At 48.7% G+C, this 26,989-nt stretch overlaps 1 protein-coding gene across 2 annotated transcripts in view; it reads left to right on the top strand.

Annotated features, from left to right (window-relative positions):
- Positions 1 to 26,989, top strand: part of LOC119374311 (B-cell lymphoma/leukemia 11B) — a 581,879-nt gene that overhangs the window by 422,809 nt on the left and 132,081 nt on the right. The window contains exon 1 of one of the 2 annotated variants that reach the window (XM_037644387.2): positions 19,992 to 21,103. The exons of the other annotated variant lie outside the window; for it this stretch is intronic. Within the exon in view, the coding sequence (XP_037500315.1) occupies positions 21,097 to 21,103 (7 nt within the window). The 5' untranslated portion in view covers positions 19,992 to 21,096. Of the gene's footprint in view, positions 1 to 19,991; positions 21,104 to 26,989 lie in introns of those variants that run through there. 2 annotated transcript variants of the gene reach the window in all.

Raw genomic sequence — 26,989 nt, 5'->3', positions numbered from 1 at the left:
TGAATCTTAGGCTAGGTTGAATCTTAGGCTAGGTTGTTCGTGGCTGTAACAGGGTAAACAGCGCAAAATTTTTGACACAACACAAGATGAAGAAGGGCTGACAGCACTTGCAAACACGAACACGAAAAGCACTAAACTTAGTATTGGTTGTTTAACTGCGGACGCCTGAGCACAAGCTTATTCTTAAAGAAAAACCGACCCGCTTGTCTGCTCCTAACCATATATGCGTTATGCATTTGGTCTGTCGAGGGTCGCGCGCACGATACGCGCTTGGTTTCGCGAAGCATCCATGGTCACGTTGCGAAGGCGGTACAAAAAAACGCGCGCCTCACCTGCTCAAAGAGATGCCTGGCGAAAAAAACGAAGAAAAAGGAGAGAAATAAACAAACGAGTAAATGCGCAGAAATAATTACCATATATTCTGCGCTCTGTACGTTTGACCGTGGGCGCGGCCAGACGTGAAGACGAACCGAGTTCTTGAGTGTGTTGTGCAGTCAGACCAGGAGGGACCCCGTTGGCGACTGCGCCATCTTTGTTTCTTTCTTGTTTATTTTCGCTTTCATATATTTTTTTCCTTTTAGCGACGGCTCTAGCTGCCTTCCAGCCACATCTCTCCTCTCTCTCTCTTTTCACAACCTCGACGAACCCGCGCGACATGTTGCGTGACCGGGACATGAATACAACATGACCGCAACCATACAACACCGTTGCCTTCGCTTCTATATCTATATACGCATACTGGTGCGGCTTTTGGGGACGTGACGGCTCCTGTCTGGCGCCTGCTTGTACTCGGCGGAGTATAAAAAATAAAAAAAAGGAATAAACAAGGGCGATGAGCAGAAACAACAACAACAATAAAGGAGTGTGGCGCAGATTGGTCCTTGCGGGCTCTCACTTAGGTGAAGGTCCTTTTTTTTCTCGTGCTTCTGATGCTGAGTTCTGCATTAAAAGCGTCCCCACCTGGGAGGTGGCAAAAAAACGTGTCACCACTAGAAAGAAGCGATCTGACACGTTAGCTCTTCCAAGCACTCGTGGTCGATATTTTGTTTTTATTGAAAAGGGGTTAGACGGCAATGTTTCCAAGTCGTGAAAACTTGATGTTGGTTCATCACTGCAAAGTTAGATGCATATACAGTGAAACGCCTTTATAACTTAAACTCTCGATACCATCGAACTACTTCCTTATAAAAGTATCTTCGTTGTAACAGCTGTGGCGCACCGTAGCGCAGCGCGATACTGCCAGGACGTGAGGAATTTTTCGCTATACAGGTAATATTGTTGTAGAGGCTATCGTTGCGAATGATTTTGCTGAGCACATAGATGGATTCGACATACGTCGAGCCGCAATTATAGAATACCAAGTGAGGCTAGAACGGTTGCTTCTTCTTGTCAACTCTTCTTATCAACTACAACAATGTTTTTGTCGCTCTCAGCTGCGTGCGGTGGACGACATCGGAAAAACCGTCTCTCTGATATCAACATAAGATTAAAGCGAGCTCGTGTAAAAACTGCGAATGGTCGTCTCTCTACATTTTATTGTTCTCGTTAACCATCATGTCTTTACTCTCTCTTCTGTTGCTCCGTCATTCTGTAATATGAACGGTCTTTGTAAAAACCGCATCGTGACCACGCCCGGCACGGATTCTCCGTAAATAGGCAGCGAAGCTGCCAGAGATACGCCTTTTCTTTTTGTTGTTGTCATTTTTCTTGGAAGCCGGCTTGAACATGGCGCCATGCACCCAGACAGACCTCCATAAACACATGGTGCGTCGATAGCTCACAACACTCTTTCTGTATATATATGTATAGTATGGCAATGGCTTCTTGCGGCGTGGTCACATTCACATGCATTCGCGCGAGCTCTTCCTATGCAGCATCCTCCCTGGAAGTTCTTGAAAACGCGACGAGGCTGCAGCTGTACGATATCTCTGTAGTTTCACGGATATACCGAATGAAGAAGAAGCACCACCGTCTTCTACTCCTACATCTGCAACTACGGTGCACGTGGACACCTGTAGCGCCCGCTACGTTAGTTCGTAAGGTAAAGAAGAGAGGGGCATATGTAGAGAGAGAGGAGAGAAAGGGAGGGAGAAAGGGAAAGGGACCGCTGCACAAGTTCACGAGAAAACAAGCAAAAACACCAATGAATCAGAGCTACCTAGGAGATGTTTCTTGCCGAGAGTGTATAAGGTGTTAAGGAGGCGTCAGATGGGGATCGCCGAAACAGCAGCACGTATGCGATGTGTTCGCCGACCACCATCATCTCTCCAGGTGACCGACGGCTGGGCGCCACTTCAGGGACGCCTATGCATCAGCGAGCGCACTCTTTGTTACACACGAAGAAAGCCTATATACTACGCACTACGTATACATACGCGCACCACCGGTTCCGAAAAAAAAAAAAAAAAAAACGCTCGGCGCCAAGTTAAAGAGGACAGCTTGTTCGTCACTGTCTAGATATGTTGTTCTCGCTGCGGTTGCAGCTTTACTGCTGCTCTCTCGTGAAACTTGGCAACAGTGGTGTGTCGTTTGTAATTAAAAGCAACATACATACATACACACATACATACATACATACATACATACATACATACATACATACATACATACATACATACATACATACATACATACATACATACATACATACATACATACATACATACATACATACATACATACATAGATAGATAGATAGATAGATAGATAGATAGATAGATAGATAGATAGATAGATAGATAGATAGATAGATAGATAGATAGATAGAAGAAAGAAAGAAAGAAAGAAAGAAAGAAAGAAAGAAAGAAAGAAAGAAAGAAAGAAAGAAAGAAAGAAAGAAAGAAAGAAAGGAAACCGCATTGCATGACTCCCTCGTTGTCGAAACCTAAACGTCTGAATCTGTCGCTTCAGTTCAACCTTTTATCACCTCTTCTAAACATCGTCTCGGCGTCGTCCACGTTTGTCCGGCTTTAAAAAAAAAGCTCTCTTTCCGCATAATTTGTCAACCACACTCGTCCTCACTTATATGCTCCTGAAAACTCGCTCTTTTCCTTGAAAGAAAGAAAAAAAAGAAAACCAAGTAGCCTCCCATGCTCGTCGCCATCTCTTCTTGTTGATGCCAACCAGATAACCTTCTAAACCGCGTGCAACATGCGCATCTATACATACATGCATGTGCCCTGAGAATATTTCTTGCCTTCGTTCTTTTTATATCAGCGTATAATTTTTGGCGGTGCAAAAAAAAAAAAAAAAAGTCACGTCCTTGTCGCATGCAGCTCCTAGCTTCTACGGCTCTCCAGGCGTCGACTGTGCTTCTTTTAGTTATATATATTCATCTTGTTCATCTTGTTCTTTTTTATTCTTTGTTTTTTCCTTGTTAAGTCCTTTCGGCAGAAAGGTTCGAGAGTCAGCGAGATGCGCACGCCTTCGCTCTCTCTCATCGCTGCTGGTGCCACTCGTCTCCGCAAGCCAAACCACGGCCACTCTTATATGCAGTCAGTCAGTCTTTTTTCCTCGGAGAGATGATTTATTTGCTGACGCGCGGAGTCCGTACCGCGCTTCGCTGTCGTTGGTTGGTCTCGCCATTTCGACACCGAGTCGCCATGCCTGCGGGATTTCCGTCAGGTTAGAGGACGACATGGATCGCGGCGGAGGGGAGAAGCTGACGGGTAATTCCAGGCGACCCTGCAAGAATGACGGATCCATCGCAAAAAAAAAAAAAAAAGAAAGGACGTATACCTTCTATACGCGTCTGCGATCGTAGAGAGAATATGCCCTTATATAGGTTTTCTGACTGGACTGACGCGTCTATACGTCGCGGGTGTCACGTGCCGCAAGTTTATCTATGCTATGATAAAGTGTATCTTTGAGACCTGATGTTGTCATAGCTATAAGCAAAAGCATGAAATAATGGAATTTTAAGGACTCCAACACGATAAATTGTGTCTATAAACGGGCTTGTTGGTACGTGCACATAGTTTTTCAAACAGCGCGAAAATGGAACACCAAAAATAGACCACACAACGCAGACGCTGTGTTTGTGTGGTCTGTTCTAAGCGCCCCTTTTTTGCGCTGTTTGAAAAAACTATGGTTGAGGATTCGTTTCTTCGTTTGACACAACCTCAATGAAAACCCATCGACAATAAAGCCCAGGAAGGTATAGAGGGCGTTAGTTGTACTCTTTTAAGTGTATTGCAGTAATTGGGATACAAATGTGAAGAAAGTAAAATGTACGAATAGACAACTTCCCGCCGGCAGGGACCGAACCTGCAACCTTCGGATAACGTGCCCGATGCTCTACCAATTGAGCTATATATACGGTGGCGGTCGTCCTCCCGTCCTATTTATCGTGTATTTCTGTGTCAGCACCGCTCACAACAATGACAGGGAGTGTGGAACACACTTTTTCAGCCAGCTGGTGTCACGTATCACGTGACGCCTACAAGGCGTCATACACGCGGGCAATACCCTTACAAAACGACTTCCCTTACTCAGTAAAAGTTTTTTGAGGTGTAATTTAATGTTACGTGTGATTTCCGCAAGGATTCCTTCATGACTACATAATTAACTTCGTTCCACCGCACTGCATTTTATGGCCTTATAAATAAGTGAATCCTTTCTTCCTAACAAAGGGTGATGAGCATCTTCACGGGAAGATGCTCATCACCCTTTAGTCCCCTTACCCCTTTCTCACCTTATCCCCAACAGCGACCAAGAGTCGTCCTTTTGTTTCAATAAAGGTCACATTCATTCATTCATTTTTCCTAATAAGAAATAAAACCCGCATAAGTGGCTTGCGGAAAACTAAATAGAAATTCGATTAAATTTCCATAGCAACATCGGTATGAAACCGCGGTGTGTACTAAAGACAATACAAGCTATGTAGAAAAGTAATACAATTTTTTTTTTTTACTTCGGCGAGGGACCGCATATTGTGCCTGTAACTTTTAACTGCGGAGCAACTTGAGGGACCGCCCTGTTGTCGTCTGATGTCTCGCGTTGGAGTAACGCAGGTCCCGCGTTTGATACACATAGAAAGATAAATTCTTTTATTGAGAAAGGGAGTACCGAAAGTCACTGATGAGGAGATTAGGGGAGGGGGAGATAAGCCGCTGCACTTTCGGGACGCCAGTGCTTGCTTACCCGCGAACGCTCGAGCGTCGCCGAAGGGCTACACGTCTGTCCAAGCCAGCGAAGTGATAGCGAAACGCCAGCGCCGGCAGTTAGATGCATCGCGCTCGGAGCAGCAAACAGTGGGAAAACAGTAGAAAAAGAGTAGAAAAAGAGTAGAAAAGAGACCATAGAACAGAAATCAGATAATCGCGAAACACATCAGATAATCACAAGAAAACGACAGAAAAGGATATAAAATGTCACATTACTCCACGAAAATAGCAGAAAAGGGCAGATAAACGCAAGAACACAAACGAAGAGAAAAGAGCATAGAAACTCAAGGAAAGAACACAAAATAACAAAAGGGCAGAAACACAAGGGAAACACAGGCGAATCAATGCCCCGCAGTTCGTACAGCTTTCACTTGAGGTGGAACTAGATTTGACTTCTTGCCTATCTCGGGTACTGAGTGTTTGTTAGTGGCCTCTTGTCTTTTCGAGAGTCAACAAAATTCGTGAACGTGCTCGTCTTTCTTCTTCTTCTTCCGGTCGTCTCGATCCGGCGCGCGTGCTTTTTCGCATTTCGGCCGCGTTTGTCTTAAAGGCCCGCGGACCATCTCGGCTCGTCGTCCCACGCGCCTTCTTTTAAAAGCCGCCCCCGTGCGCACCGACGCTCGCTCGCTTGCGTGGTTTCGGCACCACGCCAAAAGAGGGCGTCGTCGTCTTTAACGTTTCGGTCCTTCTTGCAACCTTCCTGACCGCGTTCCCCCCTCGAGCGCTCACAAGCTCGCCGTTAACGTGTTCGCCAGCCATCATATACACCTCCCCCCTTGCCCCCCTCCCCCGAAACCCCTACGCTGTGAAGAACAATAGAAGGCTTCTAGACCCCTCTTCCGAGACACTTTCTTCGTTGTAATTCAATGCTCTCTTTTTCTTTTAAACTGGAGATCATTTTCTTCTGTTCATTTTTGGGACACGTGATGTGGTTTTGTTTGTTCGTTCTCTTTTTCAAAACCACTCTCTCTCTTTCCCTCTCACTTTCATTCATTCGCAGCCTCTCTGGCTTCTCCCCTGCAACACGGCGTGGATAGGTATAAGCGCATCGCGTCACTCTCACCCGTCCATCCAAACTCGCTGAGCTATAGTAGCGGGCGCGTGCCACAACTCGTGACACGCGCGATTCTCCGGCCACCCCGTAATTTTTGCCTCGTCTTCTTCTTCGCCGACACAACGCGGACCCCGCCAAAGTGCGCGTGTTTGTGCGTGGCTCACGTTATATATACACAAACATACATATACTTACACGTACGCACATACTCGTCGGCAGTGGAACGGACGGGCCGCGTATGAAATACAGCCGAGAGTAGAGCTGCAACAGCACGACAGAAAAAAAAAAAACATAAAATGAGGAAGAGCTATTACAGAGGCTTGTGCTGGAAAGTGAAAGCGAAGGAAGAACGGGCTGCACACTCGCAGAACTCGCTACAGAGATTAGAGATTGTGAGATTGTGTTGTGTTTCCATCCTGGTACAGAATTGTCCTAAGATTTTGTTGAGATGCACTTGAAAACTGTACGCTTAATTTTGTAAGATATGTGCATGTAGGACCATGAGCACGCTTATTTATAGTGACTGTAGGGGCATATAACTAGGGTATGCGTAACTCTGCGAACGCGTTATCAACTCAACATAAAATTGTCATCATCATGAACGGTCTTCCTCTTTACATTGAAATAAATTCGGGAGCCATTGCCTGTCGGGAAAATGGGGGCAAGTGATTTGCGTTTGTATACGGGCGCGTGGTACATGCAAATTCAAAAAAAAAAAAAAAATTCCGGGAGGGGGATCGGGTGGGCTTCAACACGCTTCAACACCCTTCCCGCCCTGACTACACCAATTCCACCTACTCAATACACCAGTGGCAGTACACTCACCAGTACATTTACAGTCACCACTCAAAGTAGCAGTGCCAGTTCAGCACCATTACATTACGCTGCAAGTCAAACTACAGTCACCACTCGGAAAACGAAAATAAGCAATAATTAGTCCTGTGCACGTCGAAGAATGAAGCACATTTCTGTCTGCACAACACGTTTACGCTCTCAGCTTTGTAGACTACTGAGTTCTTGTTGTGTTTTCTTTCTTGCACCCCGTGTCCACTATCGCTGACCCTTCAACAATGATGATTTATTTCCTCCTATCCGCCCCCAACGTGAAAACACCGTCCTTTCTGGTTGCTGTTTACATTTCTTCTCTAGCTGTTTAGTATTCTTAATCTTGTAAACAAGTTGGCAGTTCAAACGCATACGCAAGTGTGATCTTGATTCCTCGGTCATCGTATGCCTGACCTCCTGATTTAAAGCGTCGAGAGATGCTGTTAGACGGTGGTTAAGGCAGCTGAGAGTAGCTTTCTTGTTTTTTTTCTTTTTTTTTTTGCCGCGTGAAATTGGACCGCGGCGCATTCGAGATTACATCGTGGGTGGCCAGTTACGTCGAACAACAATTTACACACTTGCAAGCGTGACTGCTGACCTTTGCCGAATGCCCTTCTTGAAGTATAATGTCCAGTTGATTCCGCTTCACTTCCTGAAGCAACGTTCAATATATGCGTAGTACTTCCGCCATTCACGGTTGTACCGTAGTATAATTACTAGCCGCGTTGGCTTAGAGGCTACGACGTTCCCGCTGGTCACGAGGACGCAGGTTCGATTCCTGGCGGAGTTCGCACTTCTATACGGGCAGAGCGCTTACAAACAACTTCATGTTAATGCGAAAGCCTTAGATTGCCTTATCAAACGCGACAAGTCACCGTCGACGTGATGCGAAAAAATCATCGTCATGTGATGACATCACCATATGACGTCATCAGGCGTCACAGGCCGCCAAATTTAGTGCCGACATCACGATGTCACATTATGTCGTCATCGCATGACATCGTCGCTTTGTCAAAGGGAGGCTGATCCCGGAGGCCCTGCATAAACCACGTGAGGTGCAGAGAGGCTCCAATTCCTCATATCTCGGAGGCATTGTAAAACTACGTTGGGTGTAGGAAGCTTTCAGAGGTGGTGATGGGGGGGGGGGGGGATGTCAATACAATAGGCTGAGAATAAAAGGAAAAAGAATATGGCTTTCGCCTTCGAGTCGTCTTAGGCAATACATCACCGATTGTGCGATTTTTGTTTTGTCTTGTTTTGTAGTGTATTGAGATTGATTGAAGACAATGCCGGTGTTATAACAGCGGCTAGCCAAGTAGCCAGTGCTAAATAGGGCCTGGGTTATGCGGGTAAATACAGTAAATAAATACATTCACGTGCTTTGCGAGACTTTCCCTCTTTATAGGGTAGGATCTCTAGCTTAAAACATGTTTGCATGCATTCTCAGCTGTACCCGTGCATTCGTAGACCTTGACGATTCCTCGGGAGCGTCGCCACTCGTCTCCGACCCGGTATACACACACACTCGTACGCACACATGCACACGTGTCACGAAGAAGAAGAAGACGAAGAAGCGAACTGGCGAATCAAGGCTGTCGTATACGAAAACGCGCACACCTTCACGCATCGCATACCATCACGCCGCCGAGGCACATACAGCGGTGCCCGCGACCTCCTCGCTGCATGGTTCGCTCGTCGAAGCGCGCAACCGCGCGCGGCAAACGCCGCTTGCGGCTTCTTCGCTAGCTTTCTCTCGAAAACCGACCGGCACACCACCACTACCAACTGAGAGAATTAAGAGCGGCTGCGCTCGGCGATAAGACAAAAGCCAGAAACGAACGAACGCATAGCGCGAACAATAATCAAGGCACGCACGACCGGGATCGGGGAGAGGATTCAAAGGAAAAAGCGAGAGAGGGAATTGGTCCCGGTCTGGTCTCGCGCGAGACCTCGTCGGAAATGGTGCAACATCGCCGCCACGCGCGCACCCGTTGGATTCCACAAGATTTAAGGGTTGGTTGTGTGTGAGCTATAGAGCAGCGCTTACCTTGAACCGCCACCTTGCCTCCTTTCCTGTCGTTCGCATCAACCCCCCTCCCCCTTTCTCCAGCTTTGATAGTAGCGTAGAAGAAGACGCATTGCCCACCCACCGTAGCTGATATCACCCATAGACACCACCATAGTCACCCTCTATACACCTCTCCTCCGCGCGTATCATCTCTCGTCCATCCCGATGTTCGCTTCGACAGAGATAACGGTGATCCGGGACACCTGTTATCAGATTCGTGTCGCCTTCACTCTCACTCTTTCCTCGTTATCTGCAACGCCAGCCACCGTTATGCACCGAGCGCACGCAACGACACCGATGAACCCTCTTAGCGGTTGCCGCAGCCACCGCCTAAAAGTAAAAGCGGTTTTATCGCATAGGAAGGCGAAGGCGAGCGTATATACTATACAGATCGCAAGACCGAGATTACGATTGCAGCGCTCCCGCTCGGTGCAATCGCGCGCGCTCTCTCATGCCAGTAAGGCAGTAAGGCGCGTGCGTGTGTGTGGAAACTGTAAAGTCTCCTACACCGCGCGCTCTGTTCCGTTAGAACGGAAAGCATTATAACCTTTAGCTGGTCCAGATAGTCACCCCCTTCTCGCGTTCGTCGCTCTTTTAATCTCTCCGCATTCTCGCTTGCGCACTCAATGCGCGGCCGTATAGTGTTGGAGGAATAGTCTGCGTGTTCGGAGTGTATACGCATGCAAGCGAGGCTGACGGGAAACCGAGAAAGGACTTTTCGCGTTGCTGTTGTGGTCTCGACTGATAGCGTCTTCGAAGGTCTTCTTCTATCCAGCCTTAACTGTAGCGTCGCGCCCGCGAGGACTTTTTTTCTTTGTCGCTTTCTTTGTTCTTTCTTTCCTTCTTCTTTATGCTAGAGGGGCATATTTGCTTTGTTCGAATACCGTGGATTGAGATGGTATTGAGACCGCTGAGCTTTTTGCGCTGGTGTTTATGAGACGGCCTTTAACGGCTCGCACGAAGGATATCTGTTTCTTCCCCTCAGCTGACCTGGTTGGTTGCTCTCAGTTAGGTTGGTTTCTTTCGAGTTATGAAAGGATTAGAGATGCTTACGCGCGTGGTGACGTATCTATGGGCTATTTATAGGAGGCTGAATAGGCTGAACCAAAATAAGCGAAACAAAGCAGTCGTCTTTCCTTCCTTGCTTGGCCGCGAGCTAAAAAAAAAAAAAAAAAAACTGCACGCCGACAGCGTCAATGCTATTGATCTGTATAAACGTTTCTTTGTGTAAAAGTTTCGTAGAAATGTATAGTCAAAAGGGCCGAGACCCAGATCCTTGAAAAAGTGCTTGCTCGTTTTTCTATTTAGCGTCTTTTTTGGACACTGCACCGCAGTAAACAGTTGGTGCTTATGTGTGGTGTAGCTTTGTAAAGCGCAAGGTCGCAGGTTTGAGTCCTGTATTCCGACAAGGACGGCAGAATGCGAGAATTCTCCCGTACGTCGGGCGCTAAAGCGCGTAGGAATCCTCAGGTGGCCTATATATCGACGTAGAGTACACCATCTCCGTCCCGCTTGCCTCATAATCACGAACCTTGTTTTTATCACGTAATGATGCCATACTTTAATTAATTGGCTCCTTCGTTGAGAGCTGCATAATATTTTAATTTGCTTGCTGTGCTCTGCGTTCGGTGCTACTTTCCTTGTACCGCACCGAGGAGCAGTCTTTTATGAGAAACTTCGAAGATGGCAAGCAGTGAAGCAAGGCTTCACGGTGGTCTAGTGGTTATGACACTCGACTGCTGACCCGAAGGTCGCGGGATCGAATCCCGGCTGCGGAGGCCGCATTTTTTATGGAGGCGAAAGTGCTTGAGGCCCGTGTACTTAGATTTAGGTGCACGTTAACGAACCCTAGGTGGTCGAAATTTCCGGAGCCTACGGCTTCCCTCATAATCATATCGCGGTTTTGGGACATTAAACCCCAACGATTAGTATTGTTTAATGCAAGGCGTCCAGTGCGAACCCTTGCTGAGAGAATTCGTGCGGCAGTCGAATCATACGTGAACCCAACATTACAGAATCGGCTTGCACTCGTCGGTAGAGCTTAATGGTTTATTAAGAAACCGAAATCCGTGGCGTAATGTAATAACAAACGCTTCCTCTCTTACTGAATGCTATGAGATAGGGACTTCATTTTTACGTTGTTTGTGAAAATGGCCGTTCGCTATTGGAAAACTACTCGAATGCTCGATTCGTTTCTGGCGCTGTTCGATGCGCATTCGATTCGATCTCGGGAATTACTATCCGCACTCCTCGCTATGCCAACCGAGTCTTCCGTGGTGTCGATGTTAATCTGGGTACAATGTATCTCCCTCGCTTGCTTTGTCGAGCGAAGAATTGGGCCTTCGTATAATGTACTACACGTTCGCTTGTGTGGTTCGGGAAAAGCGCGCAAGCGTTTGCGCTGGAATCAGATTGTGGTTATATATTAACTGGGTGAGGTGTGTAGTCGGTTATGCGTTAAGGTGGTACCAAACCGACGGACCTTGGAGCGAAGCTTTGTGACGCTAGACGGAAAGTTCGTGCATGCTGTGTAGTTATCTGAGTGATTCGATCATATGTATAGCACGTTGCCTCATTGATAGTGGTTTGAGGTTACGGAAGACGTTAATCTTTGCAACAGCGCAAAACCGCACAGCGCAAAACCGCGGGGAGAGGTGGGGGGGGGGGGGGGAGAGGAGTGAGGGGGATAGGTAGAAGAGAGTGGTGAGGGGAGGTCACCTTCTCAATATAAGTGCCCACGCATTACACCTATAGCGCTCTAAAGAAACCGTAACCGTACGGTTCCCAGAGGCACTGGAAGTCGAACCCAGTACACCTCTGGCATTGGATGCGAATTCTGTACCGCATGACCACAGCTGCGGTCTCCTTTACTTCGTGTGTGGTGTGTTCCTTCAATGCTGCTCGATCTTTGTTCTTACAATTTTAAAATGTGAGCGCGAATCAAGTGGTTCATGGCACAAGAAACAGATGAGGCCAAGCGTTAGATTTTTTTTCACGCTAATTGTTAGTTACGTTTTTGGAACACTAAGAAATGCTGCAGTTGCGTTACCTTTAATTACGGCTGATGCCGTCAGGCGTCGAGATATATATGTTTCGTCCAGCGCAGGACAGACAGACAGACAGACAGACAGACAGACAGACAGACAGACAGACAGACAGACAGACAGACAGACAGACAGACAGACAGACAGACAGACAGACAGACAGACAGACAGACAGACAGACAGATAGATAGATAGATAGATAGATAGATAGATAGATAGATAGATAGATAGATAGATAGATAGATAGATAGATAGATAGATAGATAGATAGATAGATAGATAGATAGATAGATAGATAGATAGATTAGAGCACTGCACGGGCCCGGCCCGTCCGAAGCGTGTTTCGGCGGGAACGGGCTTGGCCGGGGCGTGAAAGTGCGGGCCCGGGCCGGGCCCGGGCTTGAAGCCGCGGGCCTGAGCCGCGCCCGGGCCGGGCCCGGGCTTGAAGCCGCGGGCCTGGGCCGGGCCTGGGCTTGAGGCTGCGGGCCGGGCCGGACTCGGTAAGTCGGGCCTTCGAGCACACGCGAACGTTATGCATTGCATGGTCTAAGGTATACTGTGCCAAGCTGAAGTGACACGTGCAAAGAGCTGGCTCTTAGTAAAGCTTAGCAATAAAAATAGAAAAACAGTTGAAGTGCTATTTTTTTTTCACCAGTATAGATATAGATTGGCACTGTACATTTTCACTAACGTTTCGTCTGCTGGACCAGACTTTGTCAAAGTAACAAGTACATCGTGGTGGGTTTCCTTATAAACACGCCAGATCACGTATATATATATATATATATATATATATATATATATATATTAACAGCACTAACAATGGGCCAGATCACGGTTGTTACCATGGGAGGAATGAAGATTTCGGTCTTTTATTCTAGGTTGACACATACGGTACATTTTATTTATATTCCTTCGTATTACGTGCCAAAACCACGATATGATTACGAGGCAGGCCGTAGTGGCACCGGATTAATTTCGACCACCATGAGTTCTCTAACGTGCACCTAAAGATAAGTATATAGACGGGTGTTCTTGCATTTCGCCCCCATCAAATTGCGGCCGCCGTGGCCGCGGGAATCGCACCCGCGTCCTAGGACTTAACAGCGAAACAGATTAACCGCTGAGCTACCACCGCAGGCAAAGCAACATTTCGATGCATGTACACACCGGATTTTCCGTCCGATCACCCGCTACAAAGCGCACGGTATCATTAATAATCATCATCAACAACTAATATCCTCTAGCGGGCCCGGGTCGGGTCTGGTCATGAACAAGCGCGCCCTGGATTAGTTTAGTGATGAACGCCCGGGCCCGGGCCGGGCCCGGGCTTGGAACGACGGGCCCGGGCCGGGCTCGGGCTGGGTACGGTCAAGTACGCCCGGGCCCGGGCCGGGCCCGGGCGTGGAACCACGGGCCGGGCTCGGGCTGAGTTCGGTTATGTACGCCCGGGCCCGGGCCGGGCCCGCGCTTGGAACCACGGGTCCGGGCTGGGCTCGAGCTTCATAAAACGGGCCCGGGCCGGGCCCGGGCCGTAAAATCCGGCCCGTGCAGTAGATAGATAGATAGATAGATAGATAGATAGATAGATAGATAGATAGATAGATAGATAGATAGATAGATAGATAGATAGATAGATAGATAGATAGATCAATTGAGACCGGCAGGGAGGTCAACTAAATCGCCACATCCGGTTTGCTACCCTTCGCTGGACAGAGGTAAAGAGGACGGATAAAGGGAGAGAAGGAGAGAGTATGCGCCGCAAACTTTCGCTTCATCAAGAGGCACGCGCACAATTCGAACCTCGGTCGTTATTTTTCTGTCCTTGTTTCTTCTTCCTCACGTCCTTCCTTCCTTCCGCGATCGTCGCGCAAGTCGTCGCTTCCGCGTCCGCAAATGTCGACAACGCCGATGATGACGACCGGTCGCGTCGCGGGTGACGAACACACGTGTAAGTAACATCAACTACAACAAGAACAGCAACGGCACGCAGAAGCACGGGCGGCAGAAGAGCAAGACGTCGTCGACTGGGAGAAAACTCATTTACATCACAATCGAGCGCGAGCCGCACTGCGCGGCCTCTCACTCTCTCTCTCCACTCTTTGCCTCCTCTCCTCTCTCCTCCCACCCCCCACCCGCCGTACTCGCATTTTCTCGTTCTCTCGGCAACTCGTCGCAAACCTGCATCGTGTTCTTTTCCTACCGTATAAGTTTTAAACCTGCTTATTCTTCTTCAGTCTGTTTCCGTTGCTCATTTTGTCGTCGGTTTTTCGTCTCCATCACTTAGATTTGTGTGCGCCTTCATAATGAAACCGTTCGCATTGTTTTTTCCTGTTGGAAAACGTAGTAACGCTCTACCCCTCTGCGGAAAGCTAACCGTATCAGTAGGGAACACCTTGCCTGCTGAGGTACCACTGCGGGCCGTCGGGACACTTAGGTGTGCCGGTGATGCCCTACTGTGTACACTACGGTATTGCCGTTCCGCGTAAGCCTACTATATATCCCTTACAAAAATAGATTTAGACAGTCTATAGACTGTCTAAACATGGGTTTAGACAGTCTACAGATTGTCTCAATATGTTTTTGTAAGGTTAGGATCCGTAAACGTTCTAGCTGCGCCTATTGCGCGATGCTTAAGGTGACGGGATCAGATGACGTATGAAATCAGGCACGTAGGCAAGGGGGGGGGGGCGCCCCCCCCCCCCGAAATTCGTCCAGCCTTTTATATTACCGGGCAACTTTTTTTCTTTTTACCATGAAAAGAGTTTCTTTCGAATAATTAGGCCCTGCCCCCCCCCCCCCCCCGAAGAAAAAATCCTGGCTACGTGCCTGTATGAAATATAAGGCTTGTAACTTAAATGGACACTAAAGCAAAAAAATAAAAAATTCGGCAGATCCCACGCACCGTGGGAATCGATGTTATGCGAAGCATGCGCGGGATGGTGACTGTGGCATAATTTTTCATGTTGAGCGAAACGTTACGGAATGACGCTAGAGAAATGTGGAAGTGGTATACGCACACTCATATGCTGAAGAGTCGCATATGTATTATATAACCAGTTCTTTACAGTTGCGTAACGATGCCAACAGCTACATGGGTGTTACCAACACCAGACGCGGTAAGCTGATATGTAGTGCTTATATTCTTCAATACTGGATAGCGCGAATCCGAGGAAGACAAAGAAGCAACACAGATGCACAGGACAGGCGTTACTCGCAACTAAGCTTCATTCAGGAAAGTTCCCCTCGATATACACACAGCCGGGTGGCACACGCAGGCGCACTGCACGTACGTTGCAGTTATTACAGTTGCGTTGCAGTTGTTAGGCTTATACTAGTCCGTTATGACGGAGGACGCAAGCACGTTTCACGAACCCGTGTGTATGGGTAGAAGGGGTTCTTGACAGTTCTTGAACAAGGTCATCATCACCGTGATCAGTGAACAATAGCAGCTGGACCGGACTTGTTAATCGGATCCGTTCATGATCGTGGCTACGAGGGGTATAAGTGTAGTGAAGTGCGAGGTATAGCACAGCTGGTGGAAATCCTGGATGACTTTTACAATGAAATGATCTATGACGCCTCCTGTCCTGCACGTGGCAGCGAGGTCTTTTGATGCCCTGTCCACATTCAAGCCGTCTTTCACGCAGTATAAAGACCAGGCGTTGTTGGGTCTTGATAAATCAATGTTGAAGTCACCGGTAATGATGAGAGGCCTGCTTCTCTCGGCAGATTTATTGTAGGAAGCAATGACCCCGGTTTTTGCGTAATCGACGTGGTCCACGTTGCCGACCACGTGAACGAGTACATGGTAGTTGAGCGTCTTCCAGGGGTGTTCTGTCTTCAGCTTCCTCACTTTCCTTGTGTCCGCCACGGTGGTGTAGCGGTTACGGTGCTTGGCTGCTGACCCGAAGGTCGCGGGTTCGATCCCGGCCGCGGCGGTCGCATTTCGATGGATGCAAAATGCTAGATGCCCGTGTACTGTGCGATCTCGGTGCACGTTAAATAATACCAGATGGTCAAAATTTCGGAGCCCTTCTTTACGGCGTCTCTTATGATCATATCATGGTTTTTGGGCATAAAACCCCAACAATTATTATTATTGTCACTTTCCTTGCGTGTCAATGTGTGTGTTCGCGTTTACTGTGTTGGTTGAGACATTGTATCACCTGTGGCACATACCCGCATAACATAAATTGTGGTATGCGGGTATGTACCACACGTGGCAGAGAAAGGATTTCATGACGTACGCGACAGGTATTTTGCGTTATTCATGTCATGACCAGTGAATTATGTTAACCCTGCTATGATCTGATCTGAACTATGAACTGATCCCCTGCTATGCCAACTTTGGTATATTAGAAGTTACGGAGGCGACCAGGAGAGCGCCCAGACGTAGGCGGCTAGATAGATAGATAGACAGATAGATAGATAGATAGAGAAACGCCCAAAGTGCTTGAGGTTCGCTAAGAAATGCTTCGCATTTAAAATGTAAATTAGTTTAGACTGATAAATCCTACTATGAAAAAAAAAAAACGCTAGTGTCGTTAATTTCACCACCATCGGTTTATTAATGGATGGGGAAATCAATGTCAGACGTTTCATTTTTAAAGTCTCCACCGAAATCTCCGATGGTGACATCACGGATTTCAAAGCGCTTTTTTGTTTTCGTATTTTGGACACATTGGCTCAACGAAGTTTCCTCAAACTCGGTACGTCAAGAATCTGGCTTCCTCAGAAGACAATGTACTTCGTTTTTACCGATTAGGAACTACGTAGACCCCAGTAAACGCCGTCAAAATCTCTGACGTCACGAGGACTAGTGGGGGGAACTTCAAGGCGTCGTCGACACCCGCATTTTTTTTTTTGCGCTTTTTCTTACTTACCAAGCGTCTTCTCGCGGCAAGCATGCTGATTTCGGTATTGTGAAAGAGTAATTTACTATTACGAGATAAATCGTTTTTCTCTTTTAGTGTCCCTTTAAGTTACTATAGCCTTATACTGATGGAAAGCCCTTGAACACGAGGTGTCGCCGGAGCCGACGTTTCGGAGAGTGGTCTTCTCTTCTTCGAGGCAGCAACCCCAGCAACCCCTGCCTTATTTAGCCTTGCATTTCGTGCGATATCGCAATTCCTCGCTATCGCTGCCAGTGCCTGTAGCCACTTCGAAACGACACGACCTTCTTTGATTTTTTTTTGTATATATCTTTATTTCGATAGAGCTTCGTAGCCTTCAGTGTCCTCGGTCGCAGAAACCATGTACGCGTCGGCTCGGACGTCGATTTCAAGGCGTCGTCCCTTTATTAGCACCGCCGCTGTGTCCTGCGGCGAACAATAGAATTAGCGGACGTCGCCAGTCCTTGGTCTCCTGTACGTATACGAGCGCTTGTTTCCTCAACGGTCCGGCCTTAGTAGAAAAAAAAAGAAAGAAAGAAAATGCTTGCTGCCAGCTCGTTGGGCTTCTTGTTGTGTCCGGCGACGTGCGTTACTTGAATGCGAAGTCATACTGCAACGTTTTGTATGGTGTTGTTGTCGTCTTAGCGTTTTTCTTTTCACTTAAATATAGGACTTGTCATCAGCGGACTGACTCTAGGGCAAAAATATACTCTGTTGTCATTCACCAGTAAATCGAACGCCACATATTCTATTTCTATCATCCACGGGCTCATATACGACGATGCTGATGACGCCATTTGATGTTGGTGACGATGAAGGACGCAAGGACCTAGTACACTAGGCAAGGGCCAAGTACATGATCAAGGAGTGCCGACCAGTGTTACATTGTGTTGCTATGGAGATTATTGATTGCAGGACGGAGGTGCTTTACTTGGCTTTGACCGACTTGGTTTTCACGTAAACTTGGGTAGCACGGATTACATGCAGGTAACTAACTCACAAACACCGTGTGGTGGAACACCTTCTGTATTGCTATTGCTGTTTGATATGAAACACAACTTTGAAAAGAAGGATTGTCGATTTTGTTCAGTATTACGGTTATTGATAGCTTCAGGATGAAAACTATTGTGTAAGAGGAAAGGAGTAGCCGGACCCACACCTAGGCGTGAACGTCTACACAAACATATTTAATTGAAAAAAAAAAAAAAAAACAAATAAGGAGTCAGCATACTGCTCCGCCGAAATGGCCACAAGGCTTCCCTACTTGCTAGGACGAAACGTACAAGTCAGGAGAACAGAATGCTTGCATTCAGTGACTTCGTTTCGAGTACAATGCGTGCCTTGATATTTTCCACATGCCTCTCCTCAACGAATGTGTCGAAAAAGAGGGTGGTCCACTTGAACTGGAGGAGCACGAATTCGGGATACTCTGCCGCCATCTTGGGAGCGACAAATCTTGGATGGCGGTTTCGTGGAAGCAGCTAGATCAGAACCCAGACCGCGAGCGAGGACATGCTCTAACGACGATACAAGCAAGGGGGTCCAACTGTCAACACGGTAACGCCCGTCTCGGAGTCCTTGCATTACCAAGAACGCCGCCCTGAAAAGAGTTCACCAATGACCATGGCGGCGTGTAGTCTTAGAGAAGCTCGAGTCGAAATCCCAGCAAGCGAGATTTTATAGCAGGGTCGATAGACACTCCAGTCGTGTCCACCGAAACGAACGCGAGGCACTTCGACGTGAATCTAAATTAGTCCAACGGAGAACGAAGCCAGTGGATGAGAGAGAGGCCTCTTGTCAACTTGGAAAGTAAAACCAGTCAGCAACGAGTTGCTGAAACTTGCAAGGTCTGCAACTTGAAGAAGACGCGATGCAAACAGCAAGAACAACGGAATCAGCAATAGAAGCGGAGAGGCAAACGCTGTCTTCGAAGGTGGTAGAGGGAGGGGGGTGGGGAGGGCGGTCGCCGCCGCATTTCCGAGAAGTCTTTGAAAAGGGAGACCGCCGCCGCGGAGAAAATCAACGGCGACCGCCCTCTGGCTTCGCTTGTTTTTGTTGTTTCTTCGTGACGGCGGCCGGACGAAGGAGACGTCGCAACCCTAATTAGACCGGAGCGCCCATCAAAGCCCCGGGTCCACCGGAGAGGACTCCGTGCGAGTGTAGTTGGAAGAAAAGAAGAAAGAGAGAGCATCGCAAGCGACACAGCCTAAAGGGCAAGAGACAAAGGGAGGATGCAGCGACTTCTCTTCGTCAAAGGGCTCGTTGGCAGGAAAGGCACGCTGAGCGTAGATAAAAGAAAAAAGAAGTACGCTCTCTCGCAGAGCCTACGAGCGTTCACTGCATCGGTTCCGTTATAAGCGCTCCGCGCTCGATTCTTTCTATTTCTCCGCTTGTGCCACGAGCGCGACTATAGGAGGCTTGCTGTTGCCGCGCTGTCGCCGCTGCCGCCTCTGACGGAGAGACGCGCCGACGCTCTACGGATCAGAGACAAAAATGCGCGGGGGCCGAACCGCGCGACGCGACGGCGTACTGAGGAGAGCGCAGTCCCTTCCTCCTCACCTTCACTCCCGTTCGGCCGGCGAGAAAAAGAAGGGCCTCCGGAGTCCTAACACTCGAGCGTCGATGAGGAGAACCAGAGGAGAAGGAAGCAGAGAGGAGAGGGGGCGAGAGCTGGAGCTCCGAAGCGAGATGGTAGACAAGAAAGAAGAAACGGTCCCTTACCTCTCCTGGCATTCAGCGAGGAGAGCGCGCTGTCCCCTCACGGGGGCCGCGGGGAAAGCGAAGAGCGCCTCCGCCGCGCCCCGGACGCGGGGTTCGGCCCCTGTCTCGTCGCCCTCTCTCAACGGCGAGAGAAGAAGAGATTGACCAGGGACGTCGCGCTCCTCTTCGCCATCACGACGCTCCCTCCGCAACTCCAGCCGGGGCGCGTCGCTCCTTCCTCGCCTCCGTTCTCCTCCGCATCTCGCAACCGCTCTTCCTCCTTCCCTCCTCGGTGTTCTCGGGGCCGAGTTGCGCCGCCGGTGGCCGTAGCGCGCGGGTAGCCGTAGCGGGCCCTGCCCGCAGCGCGCGGGCGCGCGCGCCGGTAGCGTTCCCGCGGTGGAGGGAAGGAGTGGGGGAGGCGAGTCCACACGTAGCCGGGCGTTCGCGCGCGGGCACCACCGAGGTCCTTCTCCTCTCTCGCCCGCTTGCTCCCCGAGGCGGCTGCGTGGTGGTGACCGGGCGCGCTGGGGGACCGTACTCTCCCCCCGGTCGGTGTGTGCGGCCGGCGGCAAAAGCGCCGGTTCTCCGGCTCGCCACCAGGCGGAGGGACAGCGCCCGTTCGCTCGCCCGCCGCCCGGCGCGCACCGCCCTGTCCTGCCGCTCGCTCGACGCCCGCTCCCCGCTGTCATTCCGCGCTGGCTCGCGCTGGCCTGCCGTCGCGAGCCTCTCTCTCCCGCATTGTGCGCCGCCGACTCGCGAACCACGCGGTCTCTCACTCGGCCCGCTCGGACGCGCGCTGCTCTCCTCCCGGGGTCCGTTCGCGCGGCCGCGTGCTACCAGAAAACTTGCTCTCCTGTCATCTCCTTGCGCCGGACGCGCGCTCTTTTGACTCGCCGACGAAGTGGACGTTGGGACACTGTTCGCTCCACCGGACTTGGCATCGTCGACCGGAAGGAGTGTTGTGGGCCTAGGCGTCTCCGGATGTGCGAGCCGTGAAGACCGCCGCCGCGTTGACCGCTGGCCCTCGTCCGGCGGCGGCGTCGTCGGTGATGTGTGTGTTGCGACGACGTTGAAAGGAGCCGCGGGACGAGGAGGAGGTGTGAGCGATCTGCGCGCTCCCCGAACTCTGGACGAAGGGTCCCAGCCGGCGTGCTTGCTGGCGCACCTCCAGGCCTGGACGGCGGCAGCGGCGGCCGCTTTGGCTGCCCGCCGCCTCTGGTGGACATCGGCGTGCGCTGCCGGCGGAGGCGGCGTGGTCAACGGAGACCTAGCCGCCCTCCAGGGCGCCGCAGCGGGCCATGCCGCCCCCGCCGCGCCGCCTCAACACCTGCCCTGGCTACCTGACATGAAAGGTGAGCGCTCGTCACCGTCGTGACGTCAGCCCATCGGGGCTTGACTCTTCGTCCCGCACTTTGCTGTACATCCACGTGATGGTCATTCGCGATTCGTTGTATTCGCTCTGTCCAGAATCTCGAACCTCCCCTGTCTTTTAAGGTGTTGCTCCCTAATGCTGATGTCCATTGACCGCGGTTAGTCCAGGTCATGCATCAGCCGCGTTCGTACATCGGTGCTTGATTGTCTTCATGGTGCATGTTACAGTGTACACCCGACTGGTGGTCACTCGCGATGTGTTGTCTTCGCTCTGTCCAGAATCCGGAGCCTCGCCTGTTTTTCGATCGAGGTATTGCTTTCTAAGTCTGATGTCCATTGACCGCAGTTAGTTTAGGTGATTCACCGGACCGAGCACTGGTCACTCTCGAGTGATGTCTCTGTAGTGAATCCACTCCAGTTCATCTTGTCGGGTTTCACTCCGCATCACAGTTTCACCTGTGACAGATGAGCCTCGAGTATGACAAGAGAACATGCTGTTTCAGATTGACAACTTCGACTCTATTACCCTTCCCACCTTGCGCTTGGCTTGAAGTTCCTAATTACTAGTTGAGACAGCCAAGCAACTGTCGAGAAGCAGTTGGCAATACAATTTCTGACACGATATCGCAAAAACTTGATGATAGGTGAATGGAAAGCTGGACTTATTTTTAGTTTCTACGGATGGCACCTTTCCCGCCCTTTGAGACCCCTCGGGTGGACGTTGTCCGCTGCTGGTCATTGGTCAGATTGAAGTGACCGGCATGTCGCTTCATTCGCTACGTGATCGGAATCGGCTTGACACAAGTATGCCGCGAAAATTGTGAGACCTCTTCTCTGGTCTCTGATTACTGCCAACAGATGGTGTTCGCACTTTAACTCTTGACCAGACGTGAATGTCCAGTATACGAAGTTGTGGACGCCACTTGGGATTGAATTGCAGGTAGTCTCGCGCCGTCTATTTTCTTTCTTCCTTCAACGCTTCTCTCAGTAGCTCATTGAAAAGAGTGGTCACTTATCCACTAGCCACTGGTCATCATCCTCACTTCCTCTGGTCAGCCACTTCCGCACAACGGCATTATCGCAAATGGGCAATATGGTGATTGTCGTCTTTCGCGCGCACTTGCGGCGAAAATACTAACGCTACTATCTCCTCAAGCAACTTATTTCATGAATGTTGTGCCTCAGTAAGCGTAGGCAATTGGTTGTCTATTCAGCTGCTGTACTGACCACGGCTTAACCATTGCCATTTTTAAAAGAACAAAAGAATAGGTGGCGCTGCGTTATTTCGGGCTCTGGATGCTATTTCGTGCTGTTTTAAACGTATACCAAGCGCACGACGCGCGTCTCTTGCTGTGGTGGGCATCGTCAATGCGTATACGTCAAAATTATAAAACGCGGCGATCGATCCTATACACTATACATGTGTGTAATGCATAGAACCTTCTTGTGCTTTATTCAAACACTCTCAGGCTTTATCATAAGAGATTACACCCCACTGTCGTTTTTGGAAGAGCGTTGGTCTTCGCTTGATACCAATACTTACATTTTCTGTTCACTGCGGATTTTTGCGTTCCTCTATCCTTTTTGTTTGATTAGTATTTACTAGCACTGAGAATTGCCAGCTTGACTCCTCGGACGATTCGTAACAAACCTACAGTTACGAAGCTTTCGGTTGAAACGGGTTATCAAACCCTTTCGCCGACTTCTTGAACGGTTCGACTTCACTCCTTTGAACACATCTGACACTTGGCAGCGCACGGATCTGCTTGGCATCTGCGTTAGTGATTGAACGCTCCTCGTGCCCGTTCATGGAACACAAACTTGTGACTGTTGTCTTGAAAGAGTTCTGCGCAACACTGCCGTGATTTTGCAGATGTGATACTGTGTCGCTCGTACGAATGGACCCGGGAAGTTAGACGGCTATTTTCACTGGCGAACGCTTGCTGCCAGCTCTGTATACGTTAATTATTGCAATACATGTGAACTCCCTGGAAAATCGTCATTTCAGCGAATGCACATGCGCGAAACTTTCAAAGGATTAGAAACGAAAGGCTGTTATTCGTATAACTTCATGCGGTTAGTGAAACGAAGAAATCAGCGTCATGCTTCCGCGCTTACACTGACTGGCTGAACGTCGCAACGCAATCGCCTTCGTTGCATACTGCAGGTATTTCTATCTTAGCTACATATATTTGGCTTGAGGTACCGATGAACGCAGCTCTCACATATAATCTCCCGTGCCGAGACATGCATTGGAGTATTTTTATGTCGCTTAGGAGCTGTAAGCTTCTACGCAACGCACTCTTTTTATTTTTACAATATTTAAAGGATTGTGTGACGCTCCAGACGTTATAGACTAGCTTCGGGACAGCACAAATGCTATGCTGCATGTTCGATTAACCCCATCAATATATTGTGCTTGTACCTGCGTGCCTTGCGCGAAATGTCCGCTACTACGAGCGTTATCTTTCATGTCCAAGATAACGACAAAGAAAATAAAACTTTGTAACTCATTGAAGCCGTAATGACGTCGATCAAAGGTTTGTACAAGCACACTTGTAGACTTGCAGAGATGAGACTGTCTGAAGATGAACGCGCGTGTAAATACGCGCAATTGCTTATACGATCGCGTCTGACCCGTGAACATCGACATTCGCGTTTTTCCTGGCGCATGGGATCGGTCATTGATCTCGAACCTTCTTCATTGATCTCGAAACTTCTTCGCCGACTTGTTCATGCATGAGTAGTCTCACCGCCTTAACAAAACGTTTTTATATACTCTACGTCTATACTTCAGAGGGTTAAGTAATGCCGATAACGAACGCGATAAGGAGCTGGCAGCGTGATCCATATTCCCATAAGTTGCTTCGATCGACCCCGGCTCCTGTGTGGTGCTCCGTATCAGTTATGAAAATGAAGCACACGTGTGTAAGGTTCCCTTTGTTGCGCCCTTGTCGTGTTCGCGATATCGCGGTGGCGTACACTCACTGTGCGAGTATTAGCGATACGTGACGCTTGTAGTATACCGACCTCGCTAACCTGCGATAAAGAAGAAGCTTGTTGTGTATCCCCGGAGACAGATCAATTGGTCAAAAGGTCGCGGTGGGCTCGCAAAAGCTAAGCGGTAAAGACGCTCCGGCGCGCTTCAATTTGGTTAAGTTTCCCGCAGGTGGTACGCGCTTATAGTATCCTATATGAAAGATGCTAAAGGGACCGGCGTCGAGCCGTGCGATATGACTTAAGCGCCAGTCCTTTGTCTGTTCTCCTTTTTGTGCTCGTCAATTTTTTAGCGCTTATTCTTTCAGTGTTCATGGATAACCAACTAGCCCAACAGTCTGTTCTGCTGAAGGATATGGCTTAATGTTGCTGCTAGGTTTTGTGGACCTTGCTTCAGCCTTGTGACGTCATTCACGAAACTTAAATTACACGCGCTTGCGCCGCTTGGTTCTAATCACTCGCGTGGGATTTCAGCTATGATTGTTTGCTTGTGTTTATCATTTGATATGGTTCTCGAAATGTTCTCGCTTCAATCAAACAGTTAAGGAGGAGTAATGCAGTCTCGAACCAGCGTGCCGTGTCACCATCTCCTCCTACTGGTATATGCGGATGTTCGTGAATGAGAACGGCAGCATTGCGTAACGTTGACAGATGTGCGATTTAAGAGTAATTCTGGCGTGTGCACTGTGTGTTTGAAAATTCCTCGTCAACATGCAAGAAAGCGCGACGCGCCGCGTCAGTGCACGATTACACGTGCCAGTGAAATGTGCCAGCTGATAGGCGGCGCGCGCTGCGGTAGCAATATAGCAACTCCTACAGTAAAACGGTCTACAGGACTGTTCAGATGCTATCGCACTACATACGCTACAGGATTATTTATGACATATGTAAATTGCGTTTCCGGTAGACCAGAACCATCCGTCTTTGTTGTTCGTGGTGAATTGATACATGAACTCCAAAAAGGTGCTACAATAGCAGAAGTTGGCGCCGCCACCGTGAAGTTTCCGCACTAGCTCTCGGCATGGATTTTGCCAGCGTCCGCACACATGCCTAAGCAAAACACTGTGTCCGTATGCATGGATACTTTTCTGAATGAGCCGGACATACGTGTTAGCTGAATTTCGCGCGTCAGAATGTTCTTCATCGCAGACAACACTCTGCCTCTGACTTTCGCATTGCGAATAACCCGCCTTTGCATGCGTTTAGTCTACCAAAATGAGTGGAACGATTGACCCATAATGGTTAGGAAATAAATTTCGGGTTTCATGTGTCAGAACCACGATATGACCATAAGGCGCACCGTACTTGGGTGCTCAAGATTAATTTTAACCTCGTACGTTTCTCCAACGTACTACACCTAAATCCAAAAACAAGGCAGTCGCTATGACCTGAAATCGAACCCACGTCCTCCTGGAATACCATAGTCGCTAAAGCATTACCGAAGCTTGCCATCATGGTTCCATCACCTCTGTTATGTTCTGTTGTAATGTAAACGCGAGCGACGTATTCTGAGAAACCGTCACAACGCAGTAAATCTCGTTTTGCTCTCGTAGTGCTACTGACGGATTGTGGCTCGGCTTTCTCGCCGAACGCACGCGTCATGCGGGAAAAGCAGTAGCTCACGAAGGGGCAGCGTGCATGGGGGGTTTGAAACAGCACCGTAACCTAGCAATGCATGAACGCTATGGATGCTTAAATATGTGAGTCCAACTTTCAAGAACTATTTTCCTCTCCACTTCCTCTTTTACCTCGGTACGCTTGTTTCTACGGAACGCGATCGCGTGTTCCGGCGCTTCGATGTGCCCGTAGCTTCCGCTCTAGGCTCCAGAGGGCGCCACTGGCTTGAGATGCCTGGGATATGCTGCGTGTTGTTCGTGAGAGTATCAGACTTTGTAGAGCTTTATTCGTGAAAATAACGTGTGTCTTTTAGGTGAACTTCTAGCGATGTTTGTATAACTTAAAATGGTGCAATACACGGGACAGCGGGATTCTTCTCGCGATGAACCGCAAGCTTGTTCAGGTGGAAATGGAAAAAAAAAAGTTGCGCTACGCAATACAAAGAAACCCCTGATCACTTCTGTCGATAAACTTATTTATATGTATACTGTGATGAGTTCCAGTGTACAACTATCCTCACTTTCAGTTCGTTATGTTAGACGCTTCAAATGTTAGGAGTAAGTTGAGCGTACAGTTTTCAGGTGTTTTTTTTTTCCTTTTTAAATAAATTAAATGTGTAGAAGGGGAGGTGGCTGCCAATGCGTGGCGCCGACTACTCCTCTTCTGAGTCGAGCGCTCAGAAAATCCTGTAGTATCTAGTAGATTCGAAGAGCCAGGAAGCTGCATGAACTGTTGACTGATTGGTAGTTAAGTACATCGAAGGAGTAGTACGTGCTAGTTAGAATTTATTTTTTCTTAAAACATGTGTATTTCAAAGTGGAAGTTACCATATTTGCTCAATTTTTCTTTACTATGAAGCATGCGAAACTCTCTAGTAGACGACGTTTTCTCTCTTTTTTTTAAAAAGACGACGATGTCTCGCAGCAAACAATGACGTCTTCATTATTGCGTTTCAATGTAAACGTCATTAGCATAACAAAAAAAAAAACGTAAGAAACATTACGCGTTAGCTACTACGTATCTTCATCAACCTTTGAAGCTTTAGTGACGAATTGTATCGAAGATAATTATCCCCATTAGTACATTCATAATGACGCTTCGATAACGAGACGAAAGATAAAAATTGAACGTGTGTGACAACCTTTCCGTAATCACTCCGGCTTGTTACCAGAAACAACGCTACAGCGGCGAAAGCGAATGTGGAACAGACCACGCGTATGCCGTTGGCGCTTCGTTCTGATCACGTGCACCTA

This window comes from Rhipicephalus sanguineus, chromosome 11, assembly GCF_013339695.2.
Source record: "Rhipicephalus sanguineus isolate Rsan-2018 chromosome 11, BIME_Rsan_1.4, whole genome shotgun sequence".
In the NCBI taxonomy this organism is placed as follows: domain Eukaryota; kingdom Metazoa; phylum Arthropoda; class Arachnida; order Ixodida; family Ixodidae; genus Rhipicephalus; species Rhipicephalus sanguineus.
The sequence above is the reverse complement of the archived record's forward strand: the minus strand, read 5'-3'. Positions and strand labels throughout refer to the sequence as shown.